At 36.1% G+C, this 21626-nt stretch overlaps 1 protein-coding gene across 2 annotated transcripts in view; it reads right to left on the minus strand.

Annotated features, from left to right (window-relative positions):
- Window positions 1–21626, minus strand: part of NALCN (sodium leak channel, non-selective) — a 229320-nt gene that overhangs the window by 33536 nt on the left and 174158 nt on the right. For both annotated transcript variants that reach the window (XM_068677799.1, XM_068677790.1), the window contains exons 17-20: window positions 20439–20580; window positions 8602–8675; window positions 1213–1314; window positions 702–771 (exon numbers count right to left, since the gene is read on the minus strand). In XM_068677799.1, the coding sequence (XP_068533900.1) occupies window positions 702–771; window positions 1213–1314; window positions 8602–8675; window positions 20439–20580 (388 nt within the window). The remainder of the gene's footprint in view (window positions 1–701; window positions 772–1212; window positions 1315–8601; window positions 8676–20438; window positions 20581–21626) is intronic.

Below are 21626 nucleotides of genomic sequence, written 5' to 3' on the forward strand. Positions count from 1 at the left end.
GTTGGGTGTCCTTTCAGGCACAGTCAAAGCCACACCCTGGTTTAAAATATTAGATACCTACACCTTTCTACCACTATGCGGAGTAAGTCAAAAAGTACTTTTTAGGCAGTTGTTTTTAAGTATGAAAATGGCTGTCATAGTTTGCAAATGGAGAGACAAAAATCTCCCCTTGACATAATCACAGAGATCCACATAATATCATTATGAATTAGCATGAGTGAAAATGCACTTAACTGTGTGAAACTATAGCACAGTGAAAACCTTGATTACCATTCTCCCTTTTAGTCTTTGTCCTTTTGTCTGACAGTTCATGTGTTTGGAAAATATTGTTAAGCTTTCACTGTGAATTTTGAAGTGTTTTTTGCCATGCTGAATTATTTGTGTAATTCTAGAGTAAGGCCTTTTAAGGTGCCCTGCATAGCGATTTTTGTGTTCCTAATGTAGTGTCTACAGCTTCAGCAATTCTATCTCAGCAAGTGCCCCAAAACCAGTAAGCCTATCAGTGATAAAACCATGGCAATTATTCTGAGGATAATATAAATGCAATTACAGTATTTGTTTTGTGATTTCAAGATCTCAAAAGACAAACTGTAAGCAAGATCACAGATAAAATATTAGCCTTATACAAGCATTTACTATCTAGTACATATTCATATTTCTTGTATTCCCAAGTTGAAACCATCTTTTTTGTGACGACTTACATCTTGAGTCAATGTTTCAAGAGACTTTCCTCTACTGATTCGCTGGCTGTTGGAACCATGTCTTAGTGACCTGAAACAATCATAATCAATTTAACGATATATCTCAAGATGAAACTTTGACCTTTATAGGATGGCCATTATAAAGCACTGTTCTCCAGCCATACAATATCTCATATTCTTATCATTTTTTTTTTCTTGCTAACATCAGAAGCTTATATGTACTTCAATTGTTTTCAATCTGGTCTAACATAAGCCAATTTCTTTCCTTCTGATCTTTAAATTGATAGCTTTGTTGTCAGCAAAGGAAATGACATTTGAAATAAAAAGGCTTTTTTTCCATTTATACACTACAATGAATTTCATTACATTTACAGTGAAGAATGTAGAATTCAGCTCTCTGTACATGTAATTCATTTCATTTTTACACACGCCAGGTATTGCTCAAATTTAACTCTGTTCATCACCCTCATGTTAAGAACATTTTTAAACCATTCTTTCTGTCTGTTTTTACCTGCGTTCCTGTCGTATATGATGCTGGACACTAAGAATTGACCTTTCCTTTGCAGGCTGCCCCTCAAAGGACCCGCTCAGCATGCGTTGTCTAGTGCAGGCCCTATGAAGAAATATGTTGGTGATGGCATAGAATTTTCAGCATATATGATAATTTCTGAGGTAGTGCGTTCAGACAAGTCAGATTGGCTTTCTGGGAAAAAAGAGCATGATTTAAGAGACAAAAACGATAAAACAGCAACAGATTTTCCATTAAAATATGTTATTTCCAAGCTAATGACTCCCACTCTGCACCATAACCAGTTATTTGGTGAGCCTTTTCCATGTTTTAGCAAGACTTATCTTTGAAGTATTTTTTCAGTTTTCTGTAGAATTTATGTTCCAACAAGACTTAATTTTCTAAGTGTGTAAAGATCAAGCAATGCACCAATCACCAGTAAGTAATACCAGCTTCTCTGCAACAGGGACAGGGAAAGTACAAGTGCAGCTGTCACTTTTGGGTACTTTCCTTCCAGGGCTGTACTAAGCAAAATATTTATGTACATGCTCCAGACTTACAGCATGTCTTTGAGTGGTCTTCTATGTAACAGGGACCAAATACAGTTTGAAATGAAACACTGCACACTGCTGACATCCTGTAATATGCAAAATCTGCTTTCCAGGAAGGCACTGAACTTGCAGCATTTTGGTGTTTTTTTTTTTTTTTTTTTTTTTTTTTGTTTGTTTGTTTTTTTTTTTTACTTCTTTGCTCATTTGTTTCAGTTTGCTTTTACTGAATTTTGGCAACCACATATGGTACATTATTTTGCCAGAAATTAGTACTTAATTTAATTCAGAGATTTGCTTAGTAAGTGTGCTATAGCTAAACACAGCATCCATATCTTTCTTTCACTGGCTAGAAGATTTCCATTAAGACAGTTGACAGAACTCCTCTGATGACTGAGAAATGGAATTTCAACCTTGGAAAAATATTTTCACTTTCCAAGGGTATTGCAATTCTAAGTTGACACAGTGCGTGACTTATTGCTCATTCTCTGCTATGCAAATGATTATTCGGAGAAGCTCACACAAGACCCAGCTGGTGATATTTCATATTTTCTAATGAACTGAATCTCCTTTTTTTTTTTTTTTTTTTTTTTTTTGAAAACACAAAAAACCTATATGCTATTGGAGGGACCACTCTATTCACCATTCAGCTCTACCTATGGTTGGATAAATGCTATTCTTGACAGCATGGCATCATCATGCAAAAGGCTGTCTACTTTCCCCACTATGACTCTGTTTTTCACCCTTCTCTGGTATTTTTCCTTCTTTTTAGTTAGGACACCTAAATAATAGGAGTATAGATCAAAAGTGAGATCTGGAACAAAAATGAGAAGCTTAGAATGCTTTTCAGTGCCATCACCTTCAATCATACTGTCATGCTAGAAAAATACTTTGTGCTACTTGTGTTAGAGAGTTTTGTATTCTCATTGTCGTCCCTGCCTGCTGTATCAGCATTTCTTCTACCACTTGTTAGAATAATTATTATTTCCCTTGGGTTACAGAAGAGAATTATAGAAGAATTGATAGAATCAACTGAGCAGAAGGAACCTCAAGGGGTCAACTGATTTATCATCTCTCTCAAAGCAGAATGGATGGTATCTACACTATTTGGGGCAGATGTTTAGCTAACTTGCTTTGCAATACCTGCAGTCTTGGAGCCTTCACAGCCCACTAGCCCAATGTCAGCACAATGCTATTTATCACAGTGATCTATAATATGGTGGGTCTATCACTTGGCACTAAAAACATAAATCAGGGTAACTTCTTTCCAATGGATATATGCATCCCGGTATTTCTTTCTGTTTGTGTTTACAGCAGAAATCCTGTGATGTCATATGCTCATGGAGATTTAAGAAGGTAGTGACTAAATCTGGATGTTGTACCTCATGACAATCATCATCATCTGAGCTTAACTAGATTATTTGTTCTGAGAAATGCATAGTATCAAAGCCTGGCACTTAGGAAGAATGAAATCACACACTTAAGACAAAATGTAAATTATATGCAGAGAAACTTCTCGTAAGTGATTTAGAACTGATAAACATGAGGAATAGACATCAAAAGCTTCAGGAGGTTTGACAAGGAAATGTGCAACGTTTCACACCTTGTGCAGAATACCTCCATGCATCCATGCAGGCTGTGGAGTGACTGGCTAAGGAAAAGGATTTGGGAGTTACACTGTGTACTGTGTCTGGCTGGGATGGAGCTAACTGGATGTACATTGAATATGTTCCTACCATGAATAAGGCAAACTGCCTACTATATTAAGGAGGAGTGTAGTCAGCAGATGGAGGGAAGTTATTAGTTATTAGTCCTTTAGTTTGAGCTGGAGAGGCTGCACCTGGGAGACAGTTCTGAATACTCCAAGGGGGATGCTGAAACACTGGAGCATGTACACTGGGGTTACCCAATTGGCAGGTGGCCTAAAATACAGGGAGACTACCAAAGAACATTGAGGGAGTTGGGCTTCTTTATATTGGTGAAGAGGATGTTAAAGCATGGAGCTAAGCTCTTGTTAATCAAAGATGACAGAAAAGTCAGCACTGGCCAGAAACTGTGGGTTGCAGGGTTCAGACCGGACATAGGGAAAACCTTTCTCAAGAGTAGGGTAATGAAGTACTGGAACCAGAGAAGGTGGAAAATGTAAAACTGAATCAAGTTTAGCAGTAGACTTACTTCAAGTGGGCAGTTAGACAACATAGCTTTAAAGTTCCCTTCCAACCAATACATCTGTGTTTTTGTGATAAACAAACTAATGATAAATGTTTGCTCAGACCCTTATGAGAGGAGGTGTATTATATCACTCTTTTTACTGTCCAGAGAGAATTTATTCATAGATTAATTTTATAACTTTCCTAGAAGCACACTGAAAGTCATTTCTTGCTTACTCCATTGTTCAAAAAATAAATCACTGTATTTTAATTATATATTTGTATGAACACAACCTGGATTAAATATCTTGCACCATATTATCAAATTAGCAGAACTGGATATTTAATTCAAGCAATTCTTTGTTTTTCTTTCCCCTAGAAGCACTCATGGCAGTTTCTGTTTCAGACATATGATAAATTCACTTCACTGAATTAGCTGTTTGTGAAACTTAAGCACTTAGGCATAAGTTGTGTTATTCCCTCAGGCCCAGTAAAAGCATCAGACAAACTTTGACCAGAACAGTGAAAATCCTGTTGCAGATGCCTAGCACCAGTTTATAGTTTCACTATAGCATCAGCTATAACGGAAAGCAAATAAAAAGCTACTCGTGATAGTTTCCAAACCTGTCACAATATATTTTATCATACACTGAATTTTGGTGATTTTACTGAGTTTGATTTCCTTATCAACAGACCATAAAACGATCAAGTTATTCCTTGTGTTTTAGAAAACATGGGCATAAGCCCGTCCATGAGAGTGACTGATCACTGGCACAGGTTGCCCAGAGAGGTTGTTGAGTTTACCTCCTCAGAAATCTTCAAAAACCAGATGGACATGGTCCAGGGAAAACAGCTTTTGGTTGGCCTTGTTTGAGTACAGGGCCTGGGGGGCTTGATAGGATGTCCTTCAGAGGTCCCTTCCAACCTCAACTATTCTATGATTCTATGAAGTATGGTTTAATAGACACCAGAATCATGTTCTGCACCAGTATGGATACTTTGATTATATTTTGACCTATGTGAGGCTACTGTTAATTTGCTCAATTTCCCCACTGTTCTACTTCATTCACAATTTATCCTTAGCACTGTAAATAATAGATTACTTTATAGACAAGATTTCAACTGGATCTTCTCCACATCCACCACTTCAAAAAGCCAGTGGGAACAATCAAGAACTAGACACTCATTTTTAGATGATAATCCCACAAGGAATGAAGGTCAAAAGAACTGTATGCACAGAACTTGCTTTTAAGATAAAAAGCAGTGAACATAGCAAGAGAGACTGATAAAATGTGGGAAACATTGAAGATGCAGAGGAGGAATGAAATTTGCTAGAAGCGGCTATTGCTGCTGAGGAAAATGCATCTTCATTTTTGGGAAAAATGGAGCTGGTTGTAATTCATACTAAATGTGATCTTGTTTTGAAAAAGTTATGCTAACTGGCTATAACTCACTTTTATATTCCTTCATTTTCCTCAGAAGGGTGAAGCTCTTGATTTATGTGAAGAATTAGGTTGCTCTGTGCTCTGATACTGTCAGAGGTGATGCAAGTCACTGGTCAGAGTTAAGGTACCCAGGACAGTAACTGCTACATCCTTGACTCTGCTTCCAGGACTAACTGCACCAAGACCTCAAGAGGAAAAAGTGAAGGCTTGTTTCCAAGCAAGGCTCTTGAGAAAATAGTGGTTCACCTGAAATAGAGTAAGAAACTTACAGGATAATGGAAAGACCTGAGGTAGCCTCTACTTTGAGGGACTTGCAGTCCATTTTGTTGCATAATGTAAGAATAGATGAGCAGGTGAGACACTAGAATTGAATGTATGAACTGTAACTCTGCATGGCTAGGACAGTTTATGCCCTTCTTCTTCCTCTTGGGGGAAGATGTCAAGCAGCAGTTCAGTGTTTCACACAAGGAGAAAAACAAACTTTGGATAGAGGAAGATGCACAAGAGAGGAGTAACCGTACCTCTTTTCCTCCTACTTGGTTGGTTATGTTGAAACATTTAGAATTTGATTAAAATGTAATTTTGCCAGGTTTAAAAACTAAGGGGAAAAAGGTAAGAGGTGGGCTTAAACCAGAAAAGACTTAAAATGCTCTTTTTATTACAGCAATCTGATCAAGCTGAAGTTGCCTGTAGGCAGCTTTACCTTGAAGAGGCATTGCTTTAGATAAATGATACTTAATTCAGGTAGACAAAAACTAAAAAGACTTTTATAAGGAATCTTTTCAGAAGGGATGACTTGAATTTTCTCTTATTGTTCTTGGCATAAATGTCATTTCTTCTTTTGTCAGATATTCAGAATGGCTGAGGTTCAGAGTATATAGCTTTTATGATGAAAGTAAAAATGAGAAAAAGAATCTCCCATCTCTTCCACATTTGGGTTTCTCTCTGTTCCTTGAGCTGAATCCAAATTTTCAGGTGTAAAGATTATCCTTTTTTATCACTTTTTTTTCTGTTTGTAAAGCTCCCCTGCACTATTATCATGGAAATACTGGCAGTGCTCAGCACCAGCATGCCCATCATTGGCAATGCTCTCTACCAGCATGCCCACCAAATAGATATACCATGAATACAACCTTTTTATGCTGGAACATGCAGTGGAGATGTCACATTTCAGAGCCTACTTAACAATTCTGAGGCTATTAAACAATTCTGAGGAGATTAAAGACTCTTTCTTTGTAAGTGATTTACATGCAGCCCTATAAGGCACTGGAGGACATATGATCCCACATTTTGCTTACTTGACAGAATTCTTTCCTTTTCTCCATGTTCCTCAAAAATTCATCAATCATGACACAGGAAGTAGATGGGAAAGTACATTAAATGTAGATTAAATTATCAATTTAAGTAGATTAATTAAAATAATAGTTTAACAAATTATTAGATTAAAACTTTCTTCTTCTACCTCTGAACCTTTTCTTCAGAATTCAGAGATGAATTGATGAGAAGTCCTCCTTGACAAATAGATTTGGCAGAAGCCAGGCTCTAAAGGACCAAGAGGAAGTCAGTGGGACTGAAATTGGAGGGACTGATTTCTGATTCTGTCCTGGTACCTCTGAAAACTTTGTGAAGTTCAAACAAAATTTCATTTGGATTCTCCTCCCACTCTGCTTCAGACTTCTCCTGAAAAGGAGGAAGTTCAGGGCTGATGGAAGAACTCACCAGAAACTGAGCCCCTACAGACAGTTTAAATAAATAATATATATGTATATATAAAGTGAGGTATTCTCTCTGTCCATGTTTTCTCTGTGGTATAGTGTAAGGAAAATGCCAAAGAAACTGAAATTTGTGTAACCCTAGAAGCATCAATAAAATTTTGATAATATAATAATATATAACATAATAGCAAAGAATATATGTATAAATATATATATAACTTAATATCAAAGAATATAGAAAAGAATTTTACTATGAATTCTTTACTGAAACACTGCCATGAAGTGTTTCAGTAAAACCATATTTTTAAAGCTTTTTGATTAAGACAAAGAAACAGGTATTCATTCATCCATAACAGCGATGCCCATAAAATCAAAGTATATTCATGAACTTGAAATGCTCATAAAGAGAGCCCTAAGTTTTGTTAAAAATGAATATTTATGGCCTTTCAGTTTTATTTCTTGTTAATATTTTGACAAAGAGCATTCACTTGAATTTGTAATTGTTTGTGTTTTCATTACAATGGGTTTCAAGACAGATAAAGTTGCACATTGATTTCTACAGTTCTCTCTGTGCTGTATTCTTACAGAATACTAAAAGAACTGAAGAGTTGTAATATTTCTCAAATAGCATGTAAGTATGAGGCATTTTTCAAGCAACACAATTCAGAACTCACACTGAATTCTTAGTGCACTGCTTCCCATAAAACACTGCCATACTTCATCTAATCCCACAGCTGTACTTCTCAAATCAGTTATTCGTGCTTATACTGATTATTTCCCTGGGACAAGTCATTTCCCAGTCACAGCATTCTAGAAAGGAACCTGCTTTGGTGACAATGTAAATATAAAATACAAATGATCTATAATTTGTTGACATTGCTAATACATATTGTATCAATGATAATCATTCTAAAGTGAAACAGACAGTGGCATGAAAAACTGCAGCATGGCATTACACAGACAATAGCTTTAAACTTGGGTCTTAGAGACTTGGGAGTGTGTTATTTCCTTGGAGTACTGAGTATTTACTTTTTATGGAGTACCAAAATGAGTGATTATTATTAAAACATTCATGGATATCTTCTACAGAAGTCACAGTTTTAAAGTCTTTTTCATTGTATGTCTCTTACTTGGAATACGATTATCTGAAGTCTATGCTTTCAAGTGCACAATCCCTATGAATATTTATTTGCATGTCTACACAAGAACTAGGTTGGAATTCTTTAGGCAAAGTATCATTGCCTCTGAAGAGATATGTTTGGGTTAATTTTGAAGGAAGAAGTGAAAGGAACTGAAACACAATCCTTCTACATAGCACAGAGTTCAAATACACGTTGAAGAAATCTCTCTCTCCTTCCTGTTCAAACACATAATATACCCAAAGAGCAATTTATCATTGATAATGAAGATAACAGATGTACTACAAAGGGACAGGTTATCATAAATATTGTACATGCAGTAATATTAATGAGAAGCAAAGTTAGGAGAAATCAGTTGACATTCAAGACAACACCAAATCACTGTTGATTCCTACCTTAAAATTTTATTGATTGCTGTCTCTTTTTCAAGAAGATTTCTTGCTCTGATGCTGAAAACAGATTTACGGAGCTATAAAATTAAGAAAAAAGTGTATTTTTTAATTGTCATAAAACAGCATGCACACTGACAGACCAATGAAACATTGTGTTGAGTGTATATAAAATTAAACACATAATGTTGTCTGTCATACAGATATTTTTCACAGTTTGTGGCACTGGTATTTTTTTACAGGAAAATGTTAGTGGAAAAAGATCAAAATGGTCATACAGAGCAAATTTCTTGAGGAACATGTAAAATCCTAGTCTTATCTTGCAGCTTTTGGCTTTCCTATGCCAATCCTTAGCTGGTTCTGGGTGCAAAGAAGCAGATAGTTTTGTTGATTAGCATTAATATTATTCCCTTTATTACAAATTCATTTTCTTCCCCAGTTGGCCAAGTCACTACTTTGTCTTAATCCTTACTATGCTTCCCCCTGACTGCCTCTGGTCATGATCATAATTTTAAGCATCTACTTGAGAACATTGTTTGGGAATTCCTGGACATTAAATGAAAGGACTGGGCTAGAAGAAAAGCAAACAATTCTTGAGAAAGTGATAACAAACATGGCAAATCAAAGAACAAATCACAGCTGAAGAATTTAGCTGAAGAATTGGACCTGTGATGACCAGAAAGCCTCTGGTACCTTATAAGACATAATTCTGTCAACTGTTTGGAGATTATTATCTTGAAACATATGTTTGAGACAGATATTAGGAGCTTCTAGCAAAATGTGCCCTTTTCAAATAAATCAATCTGAAATAGAATCTTTAAGCATGTTTCTTTAAAACTGTTTATTATAACTATTCAATTTATTTAATTTGTGTGCGTCTGACTTAAGGATGTAAGTATTACTTACAGAAGTATTACTTACAGATTTCTAAAAAGATGCCACAAATCCAGAGTCATTCAACAAACAATTTTGCTAGAACTTCTCTCGAGACTTAGATCGACTCTGATTCATGGTAGGATGTCCACAGTGGAGAAAAATAGAAGCCTAAAAATTACCTTAAAACTTGTTACTTATTCTGGCTGTCCTTAATATAATGGCTACTGATTTTTAAGTCACACCTGTAACAGCAAACTACAATCTCTTTCCTAACACCTGCCTTTTTAAAGTGTGATCCCTTTCACCCTTCTAAAGTCCGAACTCATCTCTGTATAGACTGTGGAAGTAAGAACATGAATGAATTGAAAATACCACTATTCTTGGAATTCTAGGGTTTTCTTAAAAAAATCTTGCAGCTTGAAAACTGAAAAAAGGTATGGAACAGTTCAGAATGTAGTTTGGAAAATAAGATATTGGCATGTCAGGAACTATTCCAAAAATACTAACAGCACTGTTAGTATAGTATAACTAACATAATGTGTTAGTATAATATAGCACATAATAAAAAATTGTTCTGTTACCAGGATATCGTTAACATCAAGATAAACTGAAAATCACAGTATGATATAAACCAGTTAAATGCTGTGTAGGAGTAAATATTTCATATACCAAAAAATATTTCAGTACTTTTACACTTATTTACAGTACCTCAGCATGGTACCTTACTATGGATTTAGATATAACTCATACTGGTGAATACAAGGGCAATGCTTTCACATCTTTTTTCTTCTAATGTCAGTGATTAGGAGCTGAAATCCCAGATGATTAATTTTTTCATGTATCTGGATTGGGAAAAAAAAACCTCCAAACCTCAGGAGTACCCATCCTTTTGTGAGATGTTAGCTTTTTTTTTTTTTTTTTTTTTTTTTAAGGGCTTAACTAAAAATCTTAAACTTTAGGCAATAATGAAAGAATAATGAAAGTGGAAAAACAGCTTTTTTGATTCATTTTTTTTTTAATAAATTATTGTCTTAGTATAATTACAACTGCATCAAACATCAGGGGAAAAAAAGAGTACTGTGGCCCAAGAAGGAAAATTCACCCAGCCTGTCAACAAAGGAAGGTGCCCAGGAAAAGTGGGAGTTCATAGGGAGGCTGGGCACATGTGAAGATACATTTAGTGTCTTCCCAAGCCATCTTGTGCCAGCAAGTAATAACATCTCAAGAAAAGCTGCTAACAGGTCTAGACCGAGGACTACATACATCTGGCAAGTTAGGCTTCTAGGGACTGCTGTATCCTTTCTCTAGACCGTGTGGTTAACAAAGGAATAGATGTGAAACTCACCCCTGAAGCAGTATGTACTTGGGCATTAACTGTTCTAAGCATACTGATGGACCGAGTTTTAGGTGAAGGTCTGAAGGTTTGTTATCACCCTGTCCACCTCTGCACTGTGATAGAATTTAGACTGGAGCCACGTATCCTGCTGCTTAATCCAGGAGTACATGAACATGAACAAGGTCCTACACCTTGGTGCCTAGGGATCTCAGTGGTCCAAAAGGGAACTGATAATACCTACAACTCAGGCACTTCCAAGGATTGCACCTGTAGAAGATGATGGTCCTCATTGCTTTTAAGACTTAGGAGTCCTTGCTTAAGCCAGATGAAGCAATATGAGACAGTATTTTTAAATGTGTACAAATGATCCATTTATCATATTTAAAGGATTCAGCAGTAAATCAAATAGCAACATGTTTAAGAAAATCAAACATCAATATAGATTTTAGTGCCCTTAGTTCTAAGATAAAGAAAAAAAACTGCTTCCCATTTCATTTCCAAAATTTGCATTGCACACCGGGCAAACGCAATAGTAAAAACAGCAAATGGGGTTGATGATCACTGTTTTGTTTAATAATGCCTGGATACAGCATGCTGGTGCAGGAGGCTGGCAATTAAAAACTTGTGGTACCTGCCGAGTTCTTGAATGTTGCAGAGGAAATTACTGGCAGTGCTAATGTGGAAAACACATTACTTGATCAGATGATACAAAATTAAATAAGTATACAATACTCTACCAAGGTTATTTTATTGTATATCTATGTAGCCTGCTGATTTTTTTATTATAAATTGTGATGTACTGAGGATACCCTCAGTGTATCATTATTAACCATTATTTATTTATTCACTTATTTATGCAGGTTATAAGTACACTTAGTGCATAAATAACAATGACATCTAATGTTCTGTTATAAAGCATTTTTTCTTAGCACAAGACACTGTCCTGAAATCGCCTAACATTATCTGTTACTGTTAAATATGTTTTCAACAACACGTTTAAGGAACTCCTGCAGTTACCTGGATCTGTAAGGAACAGCTGTGACAGGTCAGCAAGCTACCAATAATACAGCCTGGATGAAAATATTTTAGATAGGATGTGTGTACTCCTATCAAAACATGAATAAAACAGCATGGTTCCCATATTCCTTTCAGTTTATTTATACAAGTGTGCCTGTGGACACAGAATTAGGAAGTCTGTTTGTAGTGCTTCTTCCACAAGCACTGGTATCTTTCATGGCTGCTGTTGGTAGGACAGACTTCAGGCAGACAAAATGACTCATTCCTGTTAGTGTGAACTTGATCTGAATTCTGCATTCCTATGCAATTTGTCCAAAATGACAAGGACAAAGCAATAAACCACTATAACCATTGCAAAGGCAGCTAAAGCTCAGAACATTGTTGCTCTGCAAGTGCCACCCGCTGCTTCTAAAAGGTACTGCAGACATTTTAAATGAAAATCTTTATTTAGTAGTCTATGTAAAATTCCTAGGCTTTCTATCCTGGAAAAAAGAAAATTATTTGTGGAAGATTTAAAGGAAAGCATCACAACACAGTACCATTGCTAGATGACTGTTAATGATTGCGGATCGGTCCCACAACCTAGGTGTACTGGCACAGCACTGCTGACTTCAGGGAGATCTGTGATAAGTCGTAACAGTTAAGATATGTCTCATTAGTTTTAACTTTTGAGAAATGCTATTCATTGTCAAGGTTTTGATATATTTTGCAAGTGACATGTTTGTGGTGCACAACAGCAGCCAGCACTGCATAAATCAATTAATTTCAACTTGAATTTGACATAAAATAGCATGCTATCAAAAGGTTAAACTGTGGTGAGGTAGTGTATTATTTTTATATCAGGTGCAGAGCTGACAGAAGAGACAAGTGCTAGGTGTTCTGCAACACCAAAGGAGACAAAGTCACAAAGAAAATAATGAAATGTAAATGTCTGAAATGTTTAGGTGACAACAGAAAAAAAAAGTGAACACAACATACTTTTCTAAGTCAATCCCTCAAGCGTTATAAGAACATTAGAATTTTAGCTTAGTGCTGCTAATAACAAGCTTTTATAGGTAACTGCAGGACCATATGGGAATAGTTTTCTGTACCATGACAGAAATTCCAAGCGAAGTGAAAAAAATCATCCCAAGCTTCTGTTTCAGTTTGGAATTTGTTGGACATCAATTGATGGTTTATGTAGAGCTGTTGAATTAACAGATTGTTAGGTATGATATCATTATTTAAACATGTACAGCTTCTAGGGAAAATATGAAGAGTCACTACAGTAAATGACATTTTGGAAGTACTTATAAGAAACAATGAGGAGATGTTTATTTGGGCTGAATCTATTAAATATTTGAGCATTCCATTAAATACAAGATATTTTGGGCCCAAATGAATTTGATATGTAGACTCTCAAATACATACATAATCATTTGTTCCACAACATCTTGTCTATGCATCTTCAGCTTGAAGAGATCAGGCTGTATCAAAATGAATGTGACAGAAACCTGAAGTGATGGAAGGCCAAACTGCAAGACTGCAAGTTGTTGGTAGGCACCTAACAACATTTTCAAATAATTGATGCAGGTTAATGTTTAAATCATATGGAAATCAGTGGGAAATTTCTACATCTCTTTTGAAAACTTTGCCTAATACTTACAGAATCATAAAGAATGTAATTATGGATCTCTAGAGATCCGTATCCCTAACTCAAAGTAGAACTAATTATTTTCATTTCGACTTTGAAAATCTGGCCCTTGGCAAGATTGTCCTACATAAGAAACAGGCTCACAGAACAGTCAAGAAAGTGGCCTACCATTAGCTAAGTGCCACAAGGAGTCAAGGGCTGTCCTTTTTGATCAGAAGGCTTGAGTGCGAATTGGGCATTATCTCCTTAACTCTCTTGAGCCATTGACCTGAAATAGTCTTAATTCCTTTTGTAGACCTTGTTTGCTGCCTATTTCTTAAGGAAAGACATGCTCTTCTAATTAGCTGATTACTGGTCTGGAAAATCTACATGGTCTTTCATAACCAGGAACACTTTTTAGTTAAGTCTGAGAATGTGGACAGGGCTAATACCGACATACTCATAAAACCCCCAGAGACTTAAAGAGGATGCTAATAATCCATCTCAGGCACACAGGGGAGCAGCTCCAAGAAGTGAGAAGAATCCCTTTCTTTAACATTTTGTCATAATATGGTTGGGTTTCTGTCTTTGGCATATCTGAGCTTTTTACTTTCACTGCTTTCTTTTGTTTTCTTCTGTTTTCCATCTTTACACCAGACAGAAGACAGGGAAAGCATGGGAAAAGCCACTAAGGAGGGCTGGGTAGATTACTGAGGCTGCCAACAGAAGGGTGGAAAGTGAGGACTTCTGGCCAACCGATATGGGGTTGTGATATATTCTGCTGGTGTACAGCAATGAGGCAGGAGGCCCCACTCCACACCTTCACTTCTAGGTAAGAAGATACTGCCAGTGTGGGCTGGACTGGGAACAGAAGAAGACTGAGATAGAGTGGGAGTTTCAAGTTTGAGGTAACCTGGGTTGGGGGAATAAGGAAGAATATTACTTCTGGTTGTACAAGCATATAATTCCCTTCACTAGAAAAAAAAAAAAAAAAAGTGATCATGACAATATTCAATATTTAATCAGTTTTTGTGAATTAGTATTATAAGTGGGTAACAGAGATCAAAGGGCTTGGAGAAGGAGATCTAGATATTCAGTAGGATCATGGAAAGGGAGAGTAAAGGCTCTACTGGAAAGGCTTGTCTGTAACCTAGTCCCTCATCAACTCTTCCTTCATTCCATATTTATGTATGCTCTTATCTGTTAGAATCCATCAGCCCTAAAAATTTTGCCATGTATGAATTTTTGTTGATGGAAGAAACAAGAGGGGTATGATCAGCCCCCTGTGTTTTAATGCATTTTCCCAGACTTTGCATCAAAACCTTGCAATCTGTAAAGTGGAAAAAAAAAAAAAAAAAAAAAGTGATGAAAATAGAAAGCTAATACCAGAAAGAAGTGCTGAATTTTGGCACTTTGAAAATGGCAGAGTACCCAATCCCCATTTTCCTTTGTTTCAGAATGTAATTGAAAATTGGTCTTTTCCAGGCAGAATTTTGAGCACACTATGTAGAGGCAAGAATGCCAATTCAAAATCATCAGTAGCTAGAGACAGACCATAACAAGAACAGTGCCTTCCTATTATTGCAGTTCTATCTTCTCTGCTCTGAAACATGGTCACAAAAGTAAGATATTAACAAATGAAATGTGTATGTGGTAAAACGCTTTATGAGAATGTACTTCATAAGTTTTTCTTTTCCTGTAAATTTATTATTTCAACATAGGGACATTGTTACAATTCTGTATTATCTGAAAATAAACAAAATATCTGAAAAATGCAAAATAGACAAAGAGGCCTCCTGATTAATTTTCAAAAAAACTGAAATGCATCGATGTATTTCCATATATTAACTTCATTAGAAAGATCTCGATAAGAGTAGACATGGGACAAAAATCATCTCCTTTGAAAATCAAGGCTGTAATGACCAAGAAAATGATAAGTTCATAAGCCACTCTCATTCTATCAGGTAGATTGTTTTAATGGCTTTTCTGAATGTTATAACTAGACAGATTTTGGCAATATCCTGTGAATGACATAACTAGGTAAGACTGAAGCACTTGGCTGTGTTTAATTAACAAGAGGTACCAGGAAACTGAAATTGTGAGCGGGGATCTACTCAGATACTCAGTAAGGGTAGAAAAAGTTTGAGTGATTTTTGTTGATACTTAATCACAGAGTTCTGCAAAAAAATACTTTAGAAAAAAATGTACTCTTAGTGTTTAGAAATAAGTACCCTTTTGTGCTTGGAATTCATGTGCAATTACACTTTATTAGCTTCTGTTGTATTCAAAAGTAGTGTGATATAGTCATTCTTTCAAATTACATAGGGAAATGAAGAACTAGGAACACAACAGAATGTTATTGTACTTTTTGTGCCCATGTTCTGCTTTGCACAATACAATAGCCAAAGAAAAGTTCAGAAGAGGCTGATTAACTTGGGACATGAGTTTATTAGCATAAGAAGTACAAATTCACCTCTGGAAATGAGGATTTATGAATAAATATTCTACCCTTGTTTCTTTTCTAAGAAGAAAAAATAGGAATAAAGTTTATAAGCATGTCTTCACGCCTGATGATTTTCTGAAAAATATCTTAGGACACCCTGTTTTTGATTCTAAAAGGTATTTCAGTTCTAACAATTACAAACACCTTCTGCAAGAACTCCTTTCAGAATACTCTCAGAATACATATGGTTCTTTTTGCAAAAAAAAAAACAAACACAGAATAGTTAATGAAAGGACAGGCCACTAAAAGACATGCTGGAAAAAAATTCCACATTAAACAACAGCACCTTATCAAGAATAGGCGGCATGTCTCAGCAGCTCACAAATGAAGCATCTATGATGCTAACCAAACATGCATTAACAGTCGTGGTCAATCTTGTGTGTTCAATGTGTGTTTGAAATAGTGAACAGATAAAAATAAAACCTTTCCCTGAGGTGTTGAAAACCACTAATTTCTACATAAACCAAGGGGAGTTAATCTTCAAGGGAGTACTCAGTCCCTTCCAGGATGAGGCTTGTAATTGGGTTGATGGTTTTGTCCCATTCCATCTAGCTTTAACAGATACCATCAGGATCACATCTGGGGATGAAGCCAAATAGCCTATAAAAAAGCAGATGCAAAGCTCAGCAGCCCACCTGCTAGGTAACACAGGTCATCATGAACACATCACCTTAGTGCTCTGTTCTGTGCATTGACTCCCCAAAGAATGCAGAATCCAGAATGAGGTCTGATGCTTAATATTCATTGTCCTCCATGGTAATGGCTGTGGCTACCTTTGAGATCAGCATTCCCTTTTTGACCATCACCTCCTGTCATACGGCCGCTGCTGTAACTAGGAAATCAGTGGGAGAGGCATATGGTGTGGGAGGATGAACTTCCATGAGAGCTAGACCTCAATTATGGATGTTGGTCCCACAGGAAAAAGGAATAGCTATGAACTTCAATGCTTGCAGAACTAAAAACAAAACTCATACAAGTAAAAGGAAACAGGATGATAAAGGGGATGGAAAAGAGAAAATACATTTGCTACTATCCAGTTAATCTTAAAAATGCAGAAATAAAGGCACTAGCTTGTTTATAATATTACAACTAAATGGAAGATGCTAAAAGTCTGAGCTATAAACAATGTGGATATATTGAAAACTCTTTTGTTTTGTTTTGTAATTCAGTCCTGCTGTGCCACAGCTGTAGACATGCACATGGGCATATCTACATAATGAGCCACAGGCATTTTTAAAGTTCATCTCATAAGCCTGTCAGATATGAAATATAATTTAACAGTGATGTGCTGTGTTGTGTGGTCAAAGATAAGTAACCTGTTCAGGAGCGTCCTCCTTGCAACATTTTTTAGCATGGCTTACTAAACGTTTTATGTCTCTTATGAAAGTGCTCTGAGGTGTTTGTGCCTTCCTCTGATTCTAGTCTTGAAGTTAAGAACCCAAGTCCAATGCTCAACAGCCAACTCAACTGTATTTTACTAGACACCTGATTTGTTGTAAATCTTACAGCTTATTCGCTTTTGTCCCTTCCAACTGGCTGTGACTGTCCCTGAGGCTCTTGCGAGAGCCATCACAGTGAGATGTCTTCATTTTCTGCCAACTTCCTTTCTTCTCATCCACCCACTCACACAAAAATTATCTGTGTACACGTATTTCATCCTGTTCTAAGAATTCACTGAAATATTGGTTAGCTAAGGAATTTCCCAGCATATTGTGAATAATTTTCATACAACCTTGGAAGTATAAAAGAACATTTCCCTCTGCCTTTGAAAAACTCCCCTTCTCCAACATCTACAATGTTCATGTGATGCCATAGTGCCCTATTTTTATTTTTTAACCCTTTCCTTGTGGCCTGCAGGCCACATCAGAGAAGTCTAGAAGAGATCTGTGGCAGGATCAATGGGTTTAAGTAAGTTTGCTCAGCACAGCTCAAGGAAGGAGCAAAGAATGACCATCCTCCATTTCCAGCATTGTTAATTTCAGAGAACCCCAGTCTTGCACATAATGTTACATATAGTCATAAAAAGCTCAACAAAAGCACCATGGAGAAGCTATCTACCAAGTGTCTGTAACTGAGACAGCCCAAATATAGCTGTCATGTGATGTGTAAGAACGAATGTGGTGTGGTCTGTCCTCACACATCCACTCATACATTTAACTTAACCTAACCACACAGTGAGAGAGAACTCTTAGGGGAGGTATACAACTTTAAGGACATTAAGGTACCCAGAAGCCATTTTTTCTATTATTTTTTTGTTAGTTTATTTTTTTGATATTGGTTTGTAAATTTGGAGGAGTTAGAAGAACTTCTGGAACTCACAGACTTGACTAGGAAGAGGCACTACAGATGCCTGTTTTTCAAAACTGTTCTTTTGGTTTGGCATAGATGAAAATAATTTCAAACTGATTTTCATGTTGGTTATGGGTAACAAATAAATATGTTTTTCTACTATTTTGAGAAGATAAATGAAAATCCACTCCCCATTTACAACTTAAAGCTGCTTTTCAAGGAAGTAGGTAATTACAATTCTGAAAAGACTTACTAAAGCTGTTATATAATAGAACATAGAATGATTTGCTTTACTGATAATGACAAATTGTAGGTCAGATTGATTTTGAATGAAAAAAAAATACCATAAATATAGTTGCACATTTTTGGAGAAAGAAAAAAAGAACATTCGTGAAGTGGAAGTAAGGGAACATATGCATCATATACACTTCCAATCACTTCAGCAGATATGCAATGCAGAAATGCTATCTACATCTGGAAGACATTGGAGGAGCCAGCCATATTTCAGACACCTCAAAGGAAGCAAAGAGTCAAATCTGCCAGCAGAATCCCACCTTTTGATTCTAACTTTTTTTTTTTTTTTTTTTTTTTTTTCACCAACTACAATATAAATGAGACATGAAAAATTTCTGAAGCCACTGTCATCATGAGCAGTGGGAGCGCATCCTAGTATGAAACAGTATGAGTAAAATATTTGTTCAAGTTTCTTTTTTTTACATACATGTAAGGTTTACATTTAAATGCAACCAGTCATTCCAATCTTGTTTTAAGGATAAGATATTTTTAAGAAGATTTGTCCATACAAAAGTAAGGTTGCTTTGGCAACTGTAACTATAGGAAGCCATAGTAATTACTTTTACAAAACCTACCTAGTGCTTTCTCCCTCTTGATAGGAATGTGTAAATACCTCATTTTAAGCTACATTTATCAGAAATATTACTCATCATTAATCCTACCTTTGAGCCATGGAAATACAAAAGTACATACTAAAAGCAGGTTGAGTAGTGCAAAAACAATTTGTAAAAACTTATTTCGATTAAAAAAGTGAAGTCAGATCATGCATATTTGCTCTTGAAGGGAAGTGAAAAATTGAAAAGAATGTAACTGTCTATTTTCATATTTCAAAATATCATTGAATAAAGCGTGCCATTTATTCACGTATCTTAAAAGACAATCAACAATGATTCACATTTGTGAACAGAAGGCAGAAGAAATTAAAACTCCAATTTAATATACTTCAGCTATATATTAATGTGAACAGATTGATTCCTTTGCACGGACTTGTTTTCTGAATAATATTGCATCAGAGACCTCCCTCTCAGGCCGTGCTGTTCACTTTGGCTTACTGATGGCATAGACTACATTGGCCACAGGGGTGAGTTCTTGCACTGCATTAGGAGTGAAAATTAACAGTTTGTAAATAGGCTCTTTACATACACTATCAGATGAGTATTGCTTTCCCTAACTCTACTTCCTGCCTGTATGAATGCTATCCTGAGTTTCAGTTGCAAACCATGTACTTCCATGGTACACACTGAGTTTTTTTCTGACCCTGCAGTTTTGCAAGGTGCCAGAAGCCACACACATTTACTCATGCTGCTGCACTGTTGTCATCATCATTCCAAGCAGTCCTGATATTTTTCAAACCCAACCATTCATGCCAGTCCAGCTGGGAGACTATCAGCATGTAACATAACGAGTTTCAAAACTGTATGTTTATCACCTGTTTTCTAGCAATTCCCAGGCCTATGCAGAGGTTAATGCCCTCTAAGTAATTAGAATAATTCTCAGATTTTTACATATCTCCACTGATTACACTTTACCTTGCTTCAGTGAGTGTATAAAGCAGTGTAAAAGTAGCAAGACACTCAGAAATCCACTGTGATATTCATAAATTTTAATTTTCTACTAGCTTCACAGTGATTAACAGCAAGACCATTTAAAAAAAATTAGGTTCATAAGATGAATGCTTTGAACAAAACTATGTATCACATCCTAAATTTTGAAGTCAAAGGAGAGAGAATTCAAACAAAATAAGGCTCTACTATGATGTCAGTTTTAGGATACCTAAATTAAGTATAGCATTTTATTCTGTGTTCAGTTGCCCTAGCTTGTGTTTGCTTTTATGTAATTTGACAAACTGAATAATCTGAGGTCTCTCCTCACAATACTCAGGGATAGACATATACTGCTGTGAATTCTTGATTTACCTTTTGGTCGATATATTTGTTTTCTTCAATTGCTGATCTTTTAGAGTGGTCACATGAGGAAGAAGATGCTGAAGGAAGCCTTCGCAGCAGACAGCTGGTATCTTGTTGCTGGCGATCAATAAACTGCTTCATAAAACTTTCCCTTGTGAACAAACAAAGGATATTGATAGATTAAAAACCCAGGAACAGTTATTTGCTTTTTTTTACAATGTGTCACAACCCATTAGTGCTAAGATAAACTGTGAGAAACGGATGTACTGACCTATAGATGTATAAATGGACAGAATGAAGAAAAAACAACTGATAAAACTTACGTTCAGTTTATTAAAAGAATCTACAGCTGAATTGAGACCTGTGTGGCTTGCATGTAGCTTTGAAGAAAATAGTTTCACTCCATTTTATAATAACTATTTTATTTATTTATTTACCAAATAGAGTGCTAAATATTTGAAGTGCCTTTTGCAGTTTTTGGCTCTTTTGAGCTCATTACACAGCGAGTTGTTACTGCAATATAAATCAAATGCTGGTATAATCCAAAGGAAACATACTTCCTGCAAGAAATTGTTTCTTCAAGATTTCAAACAACATCTGTTCGTATAACTGCTTTGAATGCCAGTATTAAGGCACTTCAGCAATTCTGTGCCTCACATATGCCACGTTTAAAAAGTATTTCTGTTTACAAGAAACATACATTTATCTTGCTGTCTTTTAAAGTTAATATCACTGCCCTGTTTTCAGCGTAAATTGACTATGTCGTAACTAATTTTTATCTGGAGAGGTAGTTTCATATAGAACAATAGCTTCATATTTAAAGATTTAGCATGATCACATTTAGAGGGTACTGGGAAAAAACATAGCTAAAAAGAAATTAAAAAAAGAAAAAAGAGGGAGACTGGGAGAGCGCACTCAATATATAACTAAGCAGTATTTTGGTACTAAGAACAAAGTTATCTGTGACTGTTTCCTTGAGGTTTGGAACACTTTTTCCTGACCCTGTTCACCAGCATTATTCTTTGCATTCAGATAAGATGGTACAAACAGATCAAATCAGTTGTACTAGTATCCTTGTGAATTTAATCAGAATGTAATGTAATTTCAGAAGACAAATAAGAATGACAGCCATCTTTCACAGCATCCTGTCTCCAAGCATGTGCTCACTGGGGACACTGGGATACCTACTCGGCCAGC

Source organism: Anas acuta, chromosome 1 (genome assembly GCF_963932015.1).
Source record: "Anas acuta chromosome 1, bAnaAcu1.1, whole genome shotgun sequence".
In the NCBI taxonomy this organism is placed as follows: Eukaryota; Metazoa; Chordata; class Aves; order Anseriformes; family Anatidae; genus Anas; species Anas acuta.